At 40.7% G+C, this 19,325-nt stretch overlaps 1 protein-coding gene across 1 annotated transcript; it reads right to left on the bottom strand.

Moving 5' to 3' along the window:
- Positions 1-1,077: 1,077 nt before the first annotated feature.
- Positions 1,078-7,437, bottom strand: LOC110091446 (vomeronasal type-2 receptor 26-like). The gene is made up of 4 exons (XM_073003725.2): positions 7,147-7,437; positions 4,386-4,613; positions 4,034-4,160; positions 1,078-3,172 (listed from the first exon to the last, which is right to left on the bottom strand). Exons 1-4 carry the CDS (start codon positions 7,435-7,437, stop codon positions 2,271-2,273), a joined length of 1,548 nt encoding a protein of 515 aa, XP_072859826.2. The 3' UTR covers positions 1,078-2,270.
- Positions 7,438-19,325: the final 11,888 nt, after the last annotated feature.

Below are 19,325 nucleotides of genomic sequence, written 5' to 3'. Positions count from 1 at the left end.
GCAGCGCTTGGGGGCACTCATGCACATGTGCAAAGGTGTGGGGGAGTGCTTGTGCAGGCACAGGTGCATGCACACATGCACAAATGGGGTGTGTTGGGGTGGGATTGCGTGCAGGGGTGGGGGGAGGTCTGTCTCTGTGGCCCAGTTCAGCTCAGGCCACAGACCAGCACGGGCCCGGATCAGGGGTTGGGGACCTCTGTATTAAGTGACCTCCAAATCTCCCACCAGGACAAGATTCTAGCTGGCCCATCCAGAAGTTGCCAAAATTACATAGAGAAAATATCTTCTGCTCAGTGCTTTGAATCTTGAGTGGCCTTTGGAAGCAAGCACATCATGGATTTCTCTCCCTGCAGTAACTTTGCATTTGCAGGCTAACATGTTAACAAATGCCATTTCTCCTTGACTACCGTATAACCAACACGGGCAAAAAGCCAGAATTCTTTTTCCTGTAACAGCTCCACCGCCATAACAGCTAAGGCTTGATTTATACTTTCCGGGTCAAAGACTAAGAATGCTTCTGGTGAAACACAAAGCCTCCATTACTTTGCTGACACTACACAAATTAATTGTCCCAGGGCTAGACAGTAGTGTATGTGGTTATCATTTCTTATAACTGATATAGATATATCTTAAGATAATAATCAGGGTTTGTACAACAAATAGTTTAATTTTTAAAAAAACGCACATTAAAGAATAAAAAGGTTTAACGTTACAAGCTGTCACTTTATTTATCATTCAGCGAGTATGACCATACAATAAGCTATTTTACCTTATTTCCATGCAATTTAAGCACATTCAGTTCTCTCTCTGGTGTATGTCCACATATGTTTCAGGGGTCAGGACTGCTATGGTACAGGGACCTTGCTCAGCTGGAGAACTGGCTAATTATTTTCAAATGGCTGTAGAAAACTATTGTTCAAGTCTCAATTCTAGAACCACTTCCATTTTCAAGGCTACTTTTTCTACACCCCCTGCACAAAACCTTTCACATATTGACAGGGCCAGAACAATCTACAGCACATGCCTGGGGTCTAATTTCCCAAACCTCTAGCATTGGTGGGATACTCTTGCAGAGTGTGGGTGGCATATAAGTTGAATTGATAAATAAAATAAAATAGTGTTGTGCCTCTTCCATGTCCTTGCCTTTTAGAAAGCCAGAACTAGACTCATATCCCGGGCCATACAGTAGGTTCTGGATCTCCAGCAGCCCTTTGTCCTTGAGGAACAGAAGATAAATCCCATGTTTTCTGCACCTTCACATGCTCCCTCCCCTAAGTGTCTGTAAAAAGTGACACATCCTTCACCTACTTTTCAACTACTTCTTTTAAGCCTGGGTCTCACCAACGCATTCTGGCCTCTGCTCACCCCACAAATGCAGCTTATCACCATTGGCTTCTTCCTCACTTTACTTTACTCTCCCTCCAATTGCACCCAGGCTGTTGTGCCACAACTGGAGTGTCTCCCTCACTGTGAATATTCTGATGACCAGTAGCAGAGTGAAACATGCCACCTCTGGAACTCCTTCTATATTTGGGTTGTCATTACACTAGCTGGAAATCACCCCCGTCAACCGGAATGGGGTTTACAGTCTTGTAGCGAAATTCTGGATACTTCCTGGCACAAGCTGTGTAAAAGCCCCAGAGTACAGACAATAGAGACTAACATGCACAATGAAAAAATAAGAAGATTCTTCTCAAGGAGTTCATAATAGAATCCAATACAGCGGTGCCTCTCATTACGATGTTAATTCGTTCCAGCAAAATCGCTGTAGAACGAAAACATCGTAAAGTGAAATTAAAAAGTCCATAGAAACGTATTAAAACCTGTTTAATGCATTCCGATAGGCTTAAAACTCACTGTCCAGCGAAGATCCTCCATAGGGCGGCGATTTTCACTGCCTGTCCTGTGAGGAATCCATCCCTAAACACAGCGGGGAGGCAATTTATTAATCCCGTGGCCATTTTGAAACCACCAATCACCTGTTGGAAAATCATCATTTTGTGAAGAATTGGTTCCCGAAGCAGGGAACCGATCATCGCAAAGCGAAATTCCAACATAGGAAACATCGTTTTGTGATCGCAAAAAGTTCATCGTAATGCGATTTCATTGTTAAATGAAGTGATCGTAATGCGAGGCACCACTGTATCTAGTTGCAACACAAGAACTTTAAGGAGATATTTTAAAATATATGCATTGAATGTTCTTTTGCTCATAACCATCTTGCCCAACAGAGGAAACAACTTTCACTAGGATGCAGTGTAGAAAAAAATTTAATGCTTTCTCCGTATCAGTTGCTCCTTGTTGTTCAGCTCAGGCCTCCATAAAATAATGTAACACTTAGGGAAGAAAATGCAACCCAGCAAGGCAAGAGCAGAGGACAAGATGCAGAAGATCTCCACAGCCGCCATGTCTTTCCCTCTGGAGCTCAGATAGGAGGGAACAAAGGAGATCCACACGCTACAAAAGGCCAACATGCTGAAGGTAATGAACTTGGCTTCGTTGAAACTGTCTGGTAATTTGCGGGCCAAAAATGCTACCACGAAGCTCAGGAGAGCCAAGAGGCCCATGTAGCCCAAGACCACATAAAACATGGCAGCAGATCCTTCATTACACTGAGCAATGATTTTCTCTCTTGTGGAGTGCATGTCTAAATCAGGGAATGGGGGAGACATGACCAGCCAGGAAATACAGATGCAGCCTTGATTAAGGGAACAGGAAAGGACAATGGAATAAGCCAGCTTATTCCCCACCCATTTCTTCATCTGAGAGCCAGGCTTTGTAGCAATGAAGGCTAAGGAAACAATGGTGGTTTTTGCCAAGATGCAAGAAACCGCCACCGAGAAAGTCAACCCAAAGACAGCTTGTCGAAGGAGGCAGGTCACCCTCTCAGGTTGGCCGAGGAACAGCAAAGGAGAAAGGAAGCAGAGCAGGATGGAAGCCAGGAGGATGTAGGTGAGGTTCCGGTTGTTGGCTTTGACAATGGGGGTGTCTCTGTTCTTGATAAATGTGCTGAGGATAAATATTGTGAGGAAAGCAAAAGAAATACAAACAGTGGTAAAACCCATTCCTAGAGCATCTTCAAAGGTCAAGAAGTCGATGGTCTTGGGGATGCATATATCTCTCTCCCGGCTTGGGAAGTGATCTTCTGCACACGGGAAACAGTCATCCATATCTGAAGAACACAAAGAGATTCTTTTCCAGTTAAATTTTGTGTTTATATAAACCGTCCAGAGGAGCACCTAGCATTAATTGACACGGTACACAAATGTAATAAATAAATACATCATGAAAATCAAGCAAACTTTCCAGCCGCCAAGAGTGGATGAGTAGTCCAGATAGGCGGGGTATAAATCAAATAAATAAATAAATAAATAATAAATAAATAAACAGGCGGTTTTGTTTCTCTTTGGGTTGGGTTTCCTTAGAGTGATTGTTTTTCATGTACAATATGTACATTATAGAACCAAATACCTTTTGCCTTTGACAATCAAATATAAACCTATTGTTTAGACTAGACATTGGCAATTACAAGTGTTTGGCATTTTGTCGTGGTTTGGAGGATTGGGCCCACAGATTCTGCCCCCGACCTCCTCCTATGAGTTCCCACTCAGAGAAGGAAACAGGGTTTGGAATCCAGTGTGTCAGCACAACACCTCTAGGTTTGAGCCTCCAAACTCTGCGAAATCACTTACTATGCTAAGTGCCCATCTCTAGTTTAGATATTTTGCCTTAATCTCCCTGTGAAATTCAGTAGCACTTCTTTGACTAATGTCATCTGTGTCCTCAAACCTCTAGCAATTTTGAGGACATAGACCTACCCACAACTTGGCCAGCCAAAGATTGGAGTAGACAAAGGAACTAATGAATGCTGTTCCATTTCCCACCTTCCCGTGCATTCAGAGGATCCTGTTCTGATTGATTGATTGATTGATTGATTGATTGATTGATTGATTGATTGATTTTGCTAACAATAGGCAACGTGAGTGAAGTCACTGATCCTATAGCCAAGCATGAAGGAACAGAGTTAACCTACCCATCTTGTTTGAAATCTTCCCTTCTGAGCACGAGACACAATCATAGCAGCAGAATTTGGACCCTTCTCTCTTCTTCTTCTGTTTACCTGGAGGACAATATTCGTTGCACAAAGAAAGGGGAGGCACCTAGATGGAAAAAGGAGAGAAGATGCAATGGAAAGTTTTTCAAACTACTTGGTTGAATTTCAGATTTGCCAAGATAGAGGTTGACTCTTGCGCACGCGAAAAGAGTGGAGAGAATGTGGTTGGTTCTGAAGACAGTTCACCCAGCTGTCACACAATTGTTTAACATCAGATCATGTTGGCAACAGAGGAGATTTGCCCAAGGAAATCTGCTAATGAAATTCTTACCTGTTTGAATTCTGTAGGCCAGATAAGCATCTTGTCTTGAATGATCAATTCGTTTCCTTTGGGTCTATGGCCATCCACTCTTCCAACTTTGATTCTCTGGAAGGATTTGTTGGGGAATATCACCAAATTCATGATGTCGAATCCACCTCTGATTCCCTTCTTCTCATTAAAAGATATGGTTTCTCCAGCTGTGTTGTTGAATGAGATCCCTTGAAGAAATGGATGAAGCTAAAAGAAGAAAAAGGGGAGGGAGAGAGTACCCAACATGAGACAGCTAATGTCATTCATTACTGCTGTTTCTGATTCTTTTAACAATATCTTGAAGTGTGGCTGTTCTAGATTCATTACATTCCAGATGTAACAGCATACAAACCTCATCTAGACAGATTCCTGATACTTTCTCTTTCTTTCTTTCTTTCTTTCTTTCTTTCTTTCTTTCTTTCTTTCTTTCTTTCTCTCTCTCTCTCTCTCTCTCTCTCCCTCCCTCCCTTGCTCCCTTGCTCCCTTGCTCCCTCGCTCCCTCGCTCCCTCGCTCCCTCGCTCCTTCCTTCCTTCCTTCCTTCCTTCCTTCCTTCCTTCCTTCCTTCCTTCCTTCCTTCCTTCCTTCCTTCCTTCCTTCCTTCCTTCCTTCCTTCCTTCCTTCCTTCCTTCCTTCCTTCCTTCCTTCCTTCCTTCCTTCCCTCCCTCCCTCCCCCCTGCGGTTCACAACACAACAGCAATAAAATATAAAATAACAGCCATATAAACATGACAAGAATATAAAAATCGATAAAAGTCTACTAAACTAAGTTTTATAGAGAAAAATATCATTTCATAGACAAAGATTTGAAAAGGTCCATTAATCAATAGATTTTACATTAGTTAAGGTTTCCCATTTTAAGAACTGTGGAAGACACAGAGAACTTTAATTGTATTTTTTAATTGTATTTTAATTGTATTTTAACTATATTTTAATCATTTTGTTTTACTGCATTGAATTTTGGTTGTTGTGAGCCGCCCAGAGACCTTTGGGTAGAGTGGGCGGCATATAAATCAAATCAAAAAAAAAAAAAAAAAAAAACTTCTATAAATAGCTCATATATTTTACTGTCATTTTTAATACCAATTTTACTAGCAATTAAGGGGGGTTGAGATATTACCTTCCAAGCCTGGAGATCCTGCAGTTCAACTCTTTTACATCCCGTCTTAGGAAACGCACATCTCATTGCCCTTTGGGTGGAGAGAGAGGAGCCCATGGCATGCAAAGCATGAGCTACGGCATAGACTGCAGTATAAATGCTATAGCTGTGGCCAGTCATGGCCATTTCAAAATGAGGCCCAGGAAGACTCTCCAGTCTCTCCTCCCCAGTACAGGTTTCACTGGCATATAATTCCATCTCGGGCTTTGGAAAGAAGCAGTCAAAGGCTTGTTCCCAGAAAAGCTGGAGAAACCCATCTTCTTGGTTCCTGTTGGGTTCTATCGTTTGAACAAAGTTCCTGAAGCCTACCAGATCTTCAGAATGGTATGTAAGAGAAAGGGCACCTTGAAACATTTGGAGATCAAAAGCCCTGGAAAGTCCTGTCAAAGCAAAATCTAGCTGAGCCGTTATGATCCACACTTTCCCGAATGATGCGCTTTCAGCATAACTTGTAGTGTGCATGAACACAGTCGCTCTGATCACTGCAATTGTCAAGGATTCTCCATAGATAATGACTGTAGTGGTTTTTTTATCTGTTAAGTGACTGTACATATTTAAACCTAAATCACTTATTTCACCTGGATTATCCAGATGAGCTCTATACGATAGACTAACAGTGAAGGATGAACAGATTCCATTTTCAGAAAGCAGTGGTTCCAGTGTCCGGAGGAAATGCTCTCCTCTCTCATTGTCTATAACAAAGATCCCGATCCATATCCACCCGAAATGCTGAAGCAAACGGATAATGCCAATATTCTGATGGGACTCGTTTGGAACGATGGAATAAAATGAAGCATCTCCACTAGTGTGCATGCTTTGAAGATCAAATGAACTATATGTGAGCTGGAAAAAAAGAAGTGATAGCAAAAAAATCAAATTAAGTTGATTTATGTCCATTTGGGCCAGGAATATTTCTTGGAGGAACACATCTGAGAAGAAAAATGTAAAAGACAAATTCTAATTGAAATCAAGTTCAATAAAGAGAAGACAAATTCAGATGTAATGCTTATGTATAAAGCCCTAAACAGGTTAGGGCCTCGATATCTGGCGGAACGCCTACTCCCACCAAGATCTACCCATATCACTCGAGTGAGTCAGGAGGGGAGGCTGAGGAGCCTGACGCCGAGGGAGGCCCAGAAGGAAAAAAACAAGAAACCAGGCCTTCTCTGCGGTAGCTCCTCACCTCTGGAACAATCTGCCTCCGGAGATTTGTGCGGCCCTGACGCTGGGTATTTTAAAAAATCAATTAAAAACATGGATATTCAGGCAGGCCTTCCCTCCAGTTAATATCTGATTCTTTTCTCTTTTCTCTTTTGTTTTTTATTTTCTCCATCTTGAAGAACTGGTCATTTGATGTAATAATTTTTTTGTTATATTTACTTGTTCTTTTAAGTGTTTGTAAGCTGCCTAGAGTGGTCGCTAGACCAGATAGGCGGGATATAAGTAGAATAAATAAATAAAATAAAAAATGTACCTAGGTTTTATTGCTCACCCATAGCTCTCTGGCCTTCTCAGCAACCAGTTTAATCAAAGTTCCTAGGTATTTTCTACACTACAAAGAATACCCACAGAAGAGCACTCACCTGTGGAATCTTGTAAAAACCGAGTAAGTCAGCTATATAGTCAGTGGTAGCAGGGTTGAGCCCACCAATGATGGCCACCAAATTTCTTTGTTTGTTGCAATGGTAATTGGGGATCAAGCTAGGTGATCTGAAGAGCAGGTCTAGAGTGGCCCGATAAGTCATTGCAGCATCGTGATAGGTGTCCTGGATGTGGAACCCAAGCGTGACATTCGGCAAGATTTGGGGGTTTCTGTTGATCTCACTAACAGCAAAAGCCAAGGCAAGACTATGCTGGTAGAATTTTGTTATCATGCTGCGAATGGAGGCAGATCACGAATTCAGAATCAATCCTTCAATGAAGGGAGCATTTGGACCACAAAACCTAGTAATTTCCCCCTGCCTGATTTGATAGGGAAAGAAATTCCTTATGATTGTTGGTAATCTAGTGAACAACATACTGCTATTTGTTAGCAATCAATCCTGGAATGGATGAAATGTTTATATTTCATTCCGTTGAATTAATTGTACAAGAAAAAAAAATCCTTACTGATGTTGGTAAACTAATTAAGACTTTCCTTTTCAATTCACAAATCGGGATCCCATATAGTACTTTGAAAATGATGTACAGATAGTCAGACTTTATTAGACCATAGTTTCTGATTCCACTTGGCACTGATTGGGGTTCCAAGGGGTGTCACTCTATTTTTATTGAAAACTTAAATGTTCTGTTTCCGTCTCCCACTTCAGACACTCCCTTATGTTTGCCAGAACTAAAATGTACTGTGTATCAAATATATGTATCAGAACAATTAGGCATTTCATTTGTTATTTAGTCATTAAATCGAATTTGGGTGATATGGCGAGAATGAAAATAAACCAACAAACCAAAAAAATACTTGTTAAAAATATGAGAGATCAAGAACGACAGAAATTAATAGAAAGGACTAACTTTCAAGAAGAGAAAAGAGTCAGATAGTTAGGGATCCAAATCACAAAGAAAATGAATACATTATTCAAAGAGAATTATATGAAGTTGATTAAAGAGATACAGATCAGCTTGGAGAGATGGGACAAATTGCAGCTATCGTTGATGGGAAGAATAGCAACCATCAAAATGAATGTTCTACCTAAAATTGTATTTTTATTTCAGACAATTCCCATAATATTAAAATAGTCATTTTGTTCAAGAACTTAAGAAGATAATCATGAGATTTGTGTGGCAAGGTAAAAAACCAAAAATTAAAATCAAAGCAATGCAAGATGCCAAACAAAGAGCAGGTTTTGGTCTCCCAGATTGGGTATTGTATTATAGAGCCTGTGTCTTAGTCTGGGTAAAGGAATGGATAACTTTAGATAATGATAGACTACTCAAGCTGGAAGGACATGATTTACAGTTACGTTGACATGCTTTTCTATGGCATAAAAAAAGAGATAAAAAGCAGAAAGGTTTCAACTCACTTATGATAAGAAGAGCCCTACTAGGGACTTGGAAAAAGTTCATCCAGCAGATCTACCAACGAACACCAGGCTGGGTATCACCCATAGAGACCTTTAAACAACCTTAACCTCATGACAGAAGTGAAACTTTTAAGATATCAAGATCTATTAAAATGATTGTAAGGTCCAAAGAAGAGTTAGAAACACAAAACATATATCTTGACTGGTGGTCCAGAGCACAAGTGGAATCTAGGTATAGAAAGGACAAAATAGAGGGCTTTTGCACAGAACAAATGATATTCGATAAACTTCTGCTGGGCTCAAATGATAAAGTAATTAAGAAAATGTATGATTATTTGCTTGAAATGAAAATGCAAGATGAGATGGTAAAAGAGTGTATGATTAGGTGGGCACAAAATATAGGACATAATATTGATATTGTTCAATGGTTGCAAATATGGAAAAATAACATAAAGCTCACAAAATCAGTAAATTTCAAGGAGAACATATATAAGATGTTTTATAACTGGAAAAATTGTCAAAGATTTATACAGAGGTGTCAAATGTTTGTTGGAAGTGTGAAACACAAGAGGGAAGCTTTTACCGTATGTGGTGGACTTGTAGAGTAGCCAAACAGTATTGGATAGCAGTACATACTCTATTACAAACAAAAAAACCCTTCTTTGTAATGTTCCACTAACCCCAGAATTGTTTTTACTGAGCATTATACCAGATAATATAGATGAGACAAAGAACTACCTAGTCATATATATCGTCACTGCAGCTAGAATTCTTTATGCTAAAAATTGGAAGAAATCGGAGATACAGAAACAAGAGGAACTCATTGAGAAGATATGGGAAACAGCAGAAATGGATATTCTATCAGAAGTGTTTTTTCTATAAAAATTATTATTTTTTGACACATACATACATACAAAAACCTATGAGACAATCAAAAACATGTAAGACAGACAAAACATATAGGTGGGGAGGTATTTCCCATTCAGACTTATCCATTATATAATTCTGACTACAAACAGACCTTATGCCCTATTCCCATACTACATCATACTATATCTGTATATATCTACGCATGTTATATTTCATATCCCTATTTTGAACATCTAATTCAGTATCTAACATCCTAAATTTATAATAATTTTTATAAATTCTTTCACCTGCATTTCGATCTATCCAATTCTCATCATAAACATTCCTGATTTCATTTTTTAAAATTACTTGTCCACCAATAAAGTCCAAAAAAGGCCAGTACAATCATCAAAGATCTCCATTTCTAAAGACAAAAAGATATATCTAATCTTATCTACATAGTCACTTTTGTAGTTCAGACATATTTAATGTCTCTATATATCTAAATTAGATATTAGAAGTGTGTAAAGACTGTCCAATACAAAAGGCAACTGAACGATGGGATTTATTATATAAATGGCTGGAGTCACCAGATAGTGCTTGAATAACATAGAATAAAACTAAGATGTAACTGAAAGTTGAAACCTGGAGGACAATCAAATTGTAGAAAGGCAAAAAGTGGACTTGATATCGCAACATGAACAGATTGGATGACAGGAGATTTTGTGTTCTCCTTCCCCCTCTTTCCCCCCATATCACATTCTGCCTTTTGTGCTCCTTACCTTATCCCTAGTTGTTAAAAATAATAATAATAATAATAAAGAAGAAACATGTGAAGGGAAGAAATCATAACTCCTTACTCTGGAACATCAAAAGTATCTTGAGAAGGATGCCCATTAAAAGAAAATTCAAAAGTAGGGTAGATAATCTGAGAAGTAATCCCACCGAAGAGAAGGTCACCTGGTTGGTATCGTTCATGTGGAACCGGGCGGACGTAAACTGCAGGGCATTTCAGCACATCTTTTTTACATGCAACGGGAGACGACAGAAAAACGACCATTAACATCCACAACATTCTCACATTAAAATGCTTTTCAAAATGCAAAACTCTCCAGTATACCTCCACGGCAACCGGCTGACTGAAATAGGAACTTGTGGATTGCGCCTCCCTCTGCCAATGACTTTGTCCTAAAAGGAGAAACTTTAGTCATGAACATGAATGCAGATGCATGAATGTCAACAGAGATTGCCAAGGCACCAATTTCAGTAGGGGTGGGAAGTGGGGAAATGTTGGGAATGAAACTGACGGAGCCCTGCCTCCGTCTTCCCCCACTCCCCACTTTCGACAGAATGGGGGGGATATTTAAAGCCACTACCAGGATTTCTTATCCATTGCTTTCTAAAGACCTCTCAAAAAACATGGCCCAAGCGCAGAAGCAAATTATAGTGATTCCAGAAATCCCAGTGGGAAATCACCTGCATTTCGGTGTTTGATCCTCCAGTGGCCTCTTTGCCAGCAAACAGATGATTTCCATCCTTTGATTGAGAAGTAGCAGATGGCAGACTTTGTGGGCCAAGACCAAGAAGAAAGTTAGGGCCAGCTAGCCATGAAGTACAACGTAGCACTAAACGATGAAAATAAGGTGATTTCCCAGCTCGTTTCAGTAAGACAGTGGAAGTTAGCTATTTCTATTAAATGGTGTAAGAGATGAAGATCAGCTTGAAATAAGTGAAAAATGAGAGAAGAATTTTTATATCTAACCACTGCTTAGCAAGTGGTGTCTCCCATGAATATGGCACAATAAGTAGTAAACTATGATCAAAGGACTATTAAATGTGGCATTAGGTAAAGTATTGGTAGGATAAACTTTTTGAATATCCTTCTTCACATAGTATGGGTGATTTTTGACTTTGGTTTCCAGTGACAATCTTGGCTCACTTCTACATCTCCCTTTAAAAACAATAAAATTCAAAAGGTGAGGGGACATCTTTTGGAAAACAAGCACACAATATTTTTGTATAGCTTTAGGTCCAATATATAAGGGATGTGGTGGCACTGCGGGTTAAACCGCAAAAGCCTCTGTGCTGTAAGGTCTTTAGATCTTCAGCTGTAAGATTGAATCCATGCGACGGAGTGAGCGCCCATTGCTTGTCCCAGCTCCCGCCAAGCTAGTGGTTCGAAAGCATGCAAATGCAATTAGATAAATAGGGACCACCTCGGTGGGAAGGTAACGGCATTCCGTGTCTAAATCGCACTGGTCAGGTGACCATGGAAGATTGTCTTCAGACAAAACGCTGGCTCTCTGGCTTGGAAACGGGGATGAGCACTGCCCCCTAGAGTCGAACACGACTGGACAAAAATGGTCAAGGGGAACCTTTACCTTTACCTTTTTAGGTCAAATATATCTTTTCTTTCTGTCTTAGGTTGTCCACCTCAAAGAGGAAAGGGTTTAGAAATTGGAAGGTAGCTGTCGAGTCTGCAGTCTTGAGACCAAACACTAATTTATCGGAAAGATTCAAGGGTGCACATTTCCCCCCCCCCATTACATGTATTGTGTTTACTCACACTTATGCTTCACCATTCCATGAAGCCCAAAACAGCCCTTCAAAATGTCAGAATTATGAACCGAGAAATAGCTTCCCCCAGGAAAGTCTCCTCATCCAGGAACCTAGAGACACCAACATTGCAGACATTGTTTCCCCTAACTTCATCCAGACCTGGAGATTGGAACTTGTTCAAGGTGATAAGGTATTCCTTGACTATTTGTTTATCAATCTCCAGCTGCAATCCTGTCTCCCCCTTGCACTTCCAATTTGTCTGGAAGTTCATAGTCTGTCTTATGGGAGAAGACTGACTTAAAATAGGAATTGAGCACCTCTGCCTTTTCTTTGTCCTATGTTATCATTTTTCCATCTCCATTGTGAAGCTGTCCCACTAAGTCTTTTGTTTGTCTTGGAACTTTTTTTAAGGGAGAAGATAATTCGTCTTCATTTGTGTCACAAGCAAGAGACCATATACTGCTAGATTCCACATACCATATTTTTCACTCCTTAAGATGCACTTTTTCCACCCAAAAATGGGGGGGGGTGAAGTGTGTGCGTCTTATGGAGTGAATACTGTAAAAAAATGATGCAACTTGTGGACTTTAACAGACCCTCCCCAGAGTCCAGGCCGCTGTCATTCCTGGCTGGGTTCTGTACTTCTCCCCCACGACCTCCAGTCTTATTTTACCCTCCCCAATCCAAGCTCGACAGGAGGCCCTGGGAATCTTCGTTGGCTTCCCACTGCCGGCAACAAAAGCCCTACTCCACAGGGAAAGAGGTGAGCTCTACCTCCCATCTTCCATACTGTTGCCTCCGGCTTCCCCCACTCATGCCTTCCACCAACATTGCTTCACTCAGCGCTGGGCCGAGCCCCCCCCCCCACCGCCATCACCACCACACTGCCCTTCTCCTCCCCTTCCAGGGCAGGGCCTGGGAGCGCTTCTGGACCAAGAGTGGACAAATGATGAGTCCCATAGAGATGATGAGCTGGCTGGGGTGGTAAGGGAGCTGGGGGCTCCTTACCCTGATGTCTTAGCAGTTGTAGGCACGTACAAGAAGACAGAGTGTACCATTCTCTGAAAGGGGGGTGAAGTTTTACTTCCGGCGCTGTTCGCGGGAAACATTCCTTGTACTGGCAGGGAGAGGAGGGAGATCACAGGTAGTCACCATAACTGTGGCACCTGTGCCTGAACAAACGAATGTTGCCCCACCTGTGTTCAGTGAGAACACATTAAGATGGTCGACTTTGTCAGAGCAGTAGCCCCATTAGGCAGCAGCTCCGTTGGCCATTTATCCTACAGTTTATTTTTTTCCTATTTTCCTCCTCTAAAAATTACTGTAGGTGTGTCTTATGGTCAGGTGTGTCTTATGGAGCGAAAAATACGGTATTCTGAAAACTAAGGTCACACCAAGAGACCCCCATCTCTATTTATTTATTTATTTATTTATTTATTTATTTATTTATTTATTTATTTATTTATTTATTTATTTATTTATTTATTTATTTATTTATTTATTTATTTGTTTGTTTGTTTGTTTGTTTGTTTGTCTGTCTGTCTGTCTGTCTCTCTGTCTGTCTGTCTGTCTGTCTGTCTGTCTGTCTGTCTGTCTGTTTGTTTGTTTGTACCAGAGGCCACTCTGACAGGTTTATGAACATAGCATAAGACGTTTACTCGTTTAAGTATTTAAATAATATTCCTGGTTGATCGTTTCATTGGGATCCCTTTCATGGAGCAAATGTCATACGTCCTTGTGTGACATCTAGTGAGGTCCAATAGTTCTAATGATGTGGATCCCAACCTTGCCTCCTTAGAAGTTATTGGACTACAAAACTCTCAGAAATCCTGGTCAGCACAGCTAGTGGTAATGGCATCTGGGAGTTTTAGTCGAAGACCATCTGGGGACCCTAGGTTTGGAAGCACTACTCAGTTGTGACAACTGATGCCCTAGCTTTAATGATCTGGTTTACATAGAGGAAATGCAACCTTAACCACTCTTTTTGCCATTTAATTTAAAGGTATAATGCAGAGATGGAGATATCAGTGCTTTGGAAATAGTCCGACATGACAGTGAAACATTAAACATGTATTATTTGCTGTATTCAAGAACAGCATGAAACCTGCCCGGACAACTCCAGGTGAGGGTCCCTAAGGATTTCCATTTGCACCTGATCTTGCTCTCATGAATTTCTTGGTAATTCTAAATCCACCCACAAAACAGTAGAGTATTGATGGAATACAATGTCAATATGTTGACTAACCTAGTGGTGATCTATAGAGACTAATCCTTCTACAGGGAATTACCTCCATTCCAATTATAACTAAATAATCTCTGATGGCAATTTGGACCAGCAGTTCCAAACATGGTAGGAAAACATGCTAAAAGCAATATCTTAAACCCACAAAATTTCTCCCTAGATATTCCACCTCAGATCTCAAGCAGCTATTCTACAAGGAAGAAGTCAACATGGGAATAGCTGACCAAGATTACATCAACAGGCTCCCCTCTGTCTCTTTTGGTCTTTGTCTTACTGTATGCAATAGCTTTTTTTATTCCTAAATCATTATGTTGTTCATTTCATTTCATTCTTCCTCACTCCCCTAAGCACAAACAGTGCATATAGAAACCTGTGGTTTCATTCTTGTACTTCAGACATCAGAAGAAATAGGTTATGTCTGTTAAAGTTCATGCAAAATAAAATATGTTAGTCTTCTACATGCCACAAGATGCTTTATTGTGTTCACTTGAATTGTCTCACACAGCAAGCTCCTTTACAATCATGCTACTATTTACAAATAATTGTAATCTATTTTTAAAAAGACATGCACATTAAATAGTACAAAGGTTCAAAGTTACAAGCTGTCACTTTCTTTGTCAATCCACAGCAAGCTCTTTCCTTCTTGTTTAAGCACATTCAGTTCTCTCTCTGTGTGTGTATGTACACATATACTTCAGCTCTCAGGATTATTATGGTACAGTCCCCTTGCTCAGCTGGAGAGCTGGCTAATTATTTTCAAATGGTTATAGTAAGCTATAGTTCAAGTCTCGATTCCATGAGCACTTTCATTTTCAGGGCAACTTTTTTTTATAAGGCCCTTAAATATTTTAACACTACGCATAAAAACTTTCTCATCTTGCCAGCACCTTCAGCCCATGCCTGGGATCCCTAAAGCCTGGGTCCCCCCCCCCAGCTCAGCCTGGCCTCTGCTCTACCCTGCAGATGTGGCTCAGAATCCTTGGCCTTCTTCCTCCCATCTGGAAGTTTACTCTTCCTCCCATGGCTCTCAGTATGGCCCTGTCACAGCTAGAGTTCCTCCCTCAGAGCTAGGATTCTGATGACCAGCAGTCTTTCCCCTACCTTTCGACTACTTCTTTTAAGCCTGGGTCACACCAACACATTCTGGCCTTTGCTCCCCTCCACAAATGCAGCTTATCAGCATTGGCCTTCTTCCTCACTTTACTTTACACTTCCTCCAATTGTACCCAGGCTGTTGTGCCACAGCTGGAGCATCTCCCTCACTGTGAATATTCTGATGACCAGTAGTGGAGTGAAACATGCCACCTCTGGAACGCCTTCTATATTTGGGTTATCATTACACTAGCTTCAGGAGTTAACCTAGAGACAAAATCCGGAGCTGGAGTCCCGAAGGCAGTTTGTGTCCTGCGACGTTGCTGGAACCAGTTGTATTGGCTCTTGCCTTTCCATTGAACCATTTCAGCAACGTGGAGAGGGGGGATTTGCTGCTTGGGTAACAGCCTGTCCTCCATACTACTTTACCCAGGCTCCATGCTCTGGAGAGGACACTTCTCGATACAGAGCATGTTACCATAGTCTCTCATGACTGAAGGATGCCTATGAACACTAGCTGGAGATCACCCCAGTCAACCTGAATGGGGTTTACAGTCTTGTAGGGAAATTCTGGATACTTCCTGGCACAAGTTGTGTAAAATCCCCAGAGTACAGACAGTAGAGACTAACATGCACAGGAAAAAAAAATAAGAAGATTCTTCTCAAGGAATTCATATTAGAATCCAATATCTAGTTGCAACACATTAACATTAATGAGATATTTTTAAATATATGCAGAGCTGGGATGTGACTGTAGTCCCTCCGTGCCAAAATATTTTGAAGGGCTGTTTTGGACTTCATGAAATGGTGAAGCATAAGTATAATAAATAATGGGGGGGAAATGTGCACCCTTCAACCTTTCCAATGAACTACAATTTGGTCTAAATATTGCAGACTTGACAACTACATTCCAATTTCTAAATTTTTCCTCTTTGGGATGGACAACCTAAGAAAGAAAGAAAAGCTATATTGGACCTAAAGCTATACAAAAATATTGTGTGCTTGTTTTCCAAAAGATGTCCCCTCACCTTTTGAATTTTATTGTTTTTAAAGGGAGAGGTAGAAGTGAGCCAAGATTGTCACTGGAAACCAAGGTCAAAACCATCCATACGATGTGAAGAAAGATATTCAACAAGTTTATCTGACCAATGCTTCACTTAATGCCACATTTAATAGTACTATGATCATAGTTTACTACTTATTGTGCCCTATTCATGGAAGACACAACCTGCTAAGCAGTGGTTAAATATAAAAATTATTCTCTCATTTTTCACCTATTTCAAGCTGATCTTCATCTCCTGCACCAGAAACCCTCAACCTTTTTCACCCCACAGACCAGCTGGGGAAGGCGAGGCACCACCCCACACTCGTGCGCATGTGTGAACAAGCATGCTGTTCTTCTCATGCAAGCATGAGCACACACACATGTGCAAATCAGTTGTGTGGTGGTGAGTGCATGCAGAGGGGCAGGAGGTCTGTCTTCGCGGCCTGGTCTGGTTCGGTCCACGGACCAGCACTGGGCCGCAAACCGGGGGTTGGGGACCGCTGTCCTACACCATTGAATAGAAAAAGCTAACTTCCACTGTCTTACTGAAACGAGCTGGGAAATCACCTTATTTTCATCGTTTAGTGCTACGTTGTACTTCATGGCTAGCTGGCCCTAACTTTCTTCTTGGCCCACAAAGTCCGCCATCTGCTACTTCTCAATCAAAGGATGGAAATCATCTGTTTGCTGGCAAAAAGGCCACTGGAGGATCAAACACCGAAAAGCAGGTGATTTCCCATTGGATTTCCGGAATCACTATAATTTGCTTCTGCGCTTGGGCCATGTTTTTTGAGAGGTCTTTAGAAAGCAATGGATAAGAAATCCTGGCAGTGGCTTTAAATATCCCCCCATTCTGTGGAAAGTGGGGAGTGGGGGCCAGACCTAGGCAGGGCTCCGTCAGTTTCATTCCCAACATTTCCCCACTTCCCACTTTACTGAAATTGGTGCCTTGGCAATCTCTGTTGACATTCGTACATCTGCATTCATGTTCATGACAAAAGTTCCTCTTTTTAGGACAAATTCATTGGCAGAGGGAGGTGCAATCCACAATCCCATATTTCAATCAGGCGGCTGACATGGATGGATGCTGAAGAGTTTTGCATTTTGAAAATCATTTTACTGCCAGAATGTTGTGGATGTTCATGGTCGTTTTTCTGTCGTCTCCTGTTGCATGTAAAAAAGATGTTCTGAAATGCCCTGCAGTTTACGTCCGCCCGGTTCCACATGAATGGTACCAACCAGGTGACCTCCTTCTTGGTGGAATTACTTCTCAGATTATCTACCCTACTTTTGAATTTTCTTTCAGTGGACACCCTTCTCAAGATTCATTTGATGTTCCAGAGTAAGAAGTTATGATTTCTCTCCCCCTCCCTCACATCTTTCTGTCTTAGGGAGGTCACAAGAACAAGAGTGCATCTTTAGGCATTTTAAAAACTAACAGGTTTTTATCAGGGTTGGGATTGAAGCTGTGGAACTCACTTTCAAGTCATGCTTAAGTCACATTGGTGACTTGACCTGGACTAGACTCATGTGTTTATTTCAATGAACTCAGCTCTTGACTTGGAATTAATAGGGACTCAGACTTGGGACTCGAGACTCAAGACTTGTGCCAAAGACTGAGACTTGGGACTCGACCCAAAGACTTGCCAACATCCCCTGGGTTTTATTCAGAATAAGCATTTGTGAACAGAACCTCATGCCAGAACGAAACCTGTTAGTCTTTAATTTTGACTCCAAGAGACAAATTCTGTTGTCCTATTTGAGATGTTCAGTGATCGCTAAGTAGTATGGTGCTCCAAGCTTTGTCAACAGATTTTAATCCCCGCCATTGAAAAACTTTCAGAGCAGAATATTAAGAGGGTGAAGATTGTGGAGCTGCCTTACTATTCCAATAGGGAGTCTTCAAGTAGGGAAGAAAGCAAAGTTCATAAAAGTTGAGGTAGGAGGGCAGTTTTATTTTTCCCCAGAAATAAGTTAGATAATATCCCACAAAGTTTTATTATACGTTTAGAGCCTGGCAAAGGACACATCCATCAGTTATCTCCCATAGATGGCTATATCGAAGCATTGTTCTGATTACACTGTTGTTCCTATGTGCTGTCAAGTTGTAACTGATGTACAGCAACCCTAATAAGGCTTTCAAGGTAAGTGAGATATTTAAGGTTTTCCTAGTTTCACACTCCCAGTGACCTTTCATGGCTGAGCAGGGATTTGACCCAAGATCTCTTGAGTCCTAGCCCATCACTGCATCACACTACCCCTAGGTAAAAGGTTACATCAGCATATGATAAATTATATCCTACTACACCTAGGTAAAAGGTTACATCAGCATATGATAAATCATTTTGTGGTTTGCACAGAAAACCATTCTTTTCTGTCCTTTTTTCTTATTATTTAATATAATAGATGGAAATGCCTATTTTTTGATACATATATTTCATGCACTGTACAATTTAATTCTGAAATATTACATTGACTCTACTTATAGCATGGTGACATAATTTACAACAAACATAAGGGAGTGACAGAAGTGAGGAAAAAGAAAAAGAATATTTAGTTTTTCCCTAAAAGTAAGTGGAATGGCACACCATCCAACCCCAATTAGATTATAGTCTAATAAAGTATGGCCACCCCATACTTTATGGAATATGCCATAAGTATATGTTAGAAATCATTTTTTTTCAGATGAAAAGGAAAACTGCTCATTAACTTGCTAACATCAATAAGGAGTTCCTTTCTTGTACAATTAATTAGAGGGAATCAAATACAAACATTAAATCCATTCCAGGATTTATTTCTAAAAGATAAAGGGGAAGTATTCATTATTTAACCAACATTCATAAGGAATTTATTTCCCTGTCAGATTAGCCAGGGGGATTTACTAGGTTTTGTGGCCCAAATGCTCCCTTCGTTGAAGGATTGATTCTGAATTCGTAATCTGATTCCATTCGCAGC

Source organism: Pogona vitticeps, chromosome 6, assembly GCF_051106095.1.
Source record: "Pogona vitticeps strain Pit_001003342236 chromosome 6, PviZW2.1, whole genome shotgun sequence".
In the NCBI taxonomy this organism is placed as follows: domain Eukaryota; kingdom Metazoa; phylum Chordata; class Lepidosauria; order Squamata; family Agamidae; genus Pogona; species Pogona vitticeps.
The sequence above is the reverse complement of the archived record's forward strand: the minus strand, read 5'-3'. Positions and strand labels throughout refer to the sequence as shown.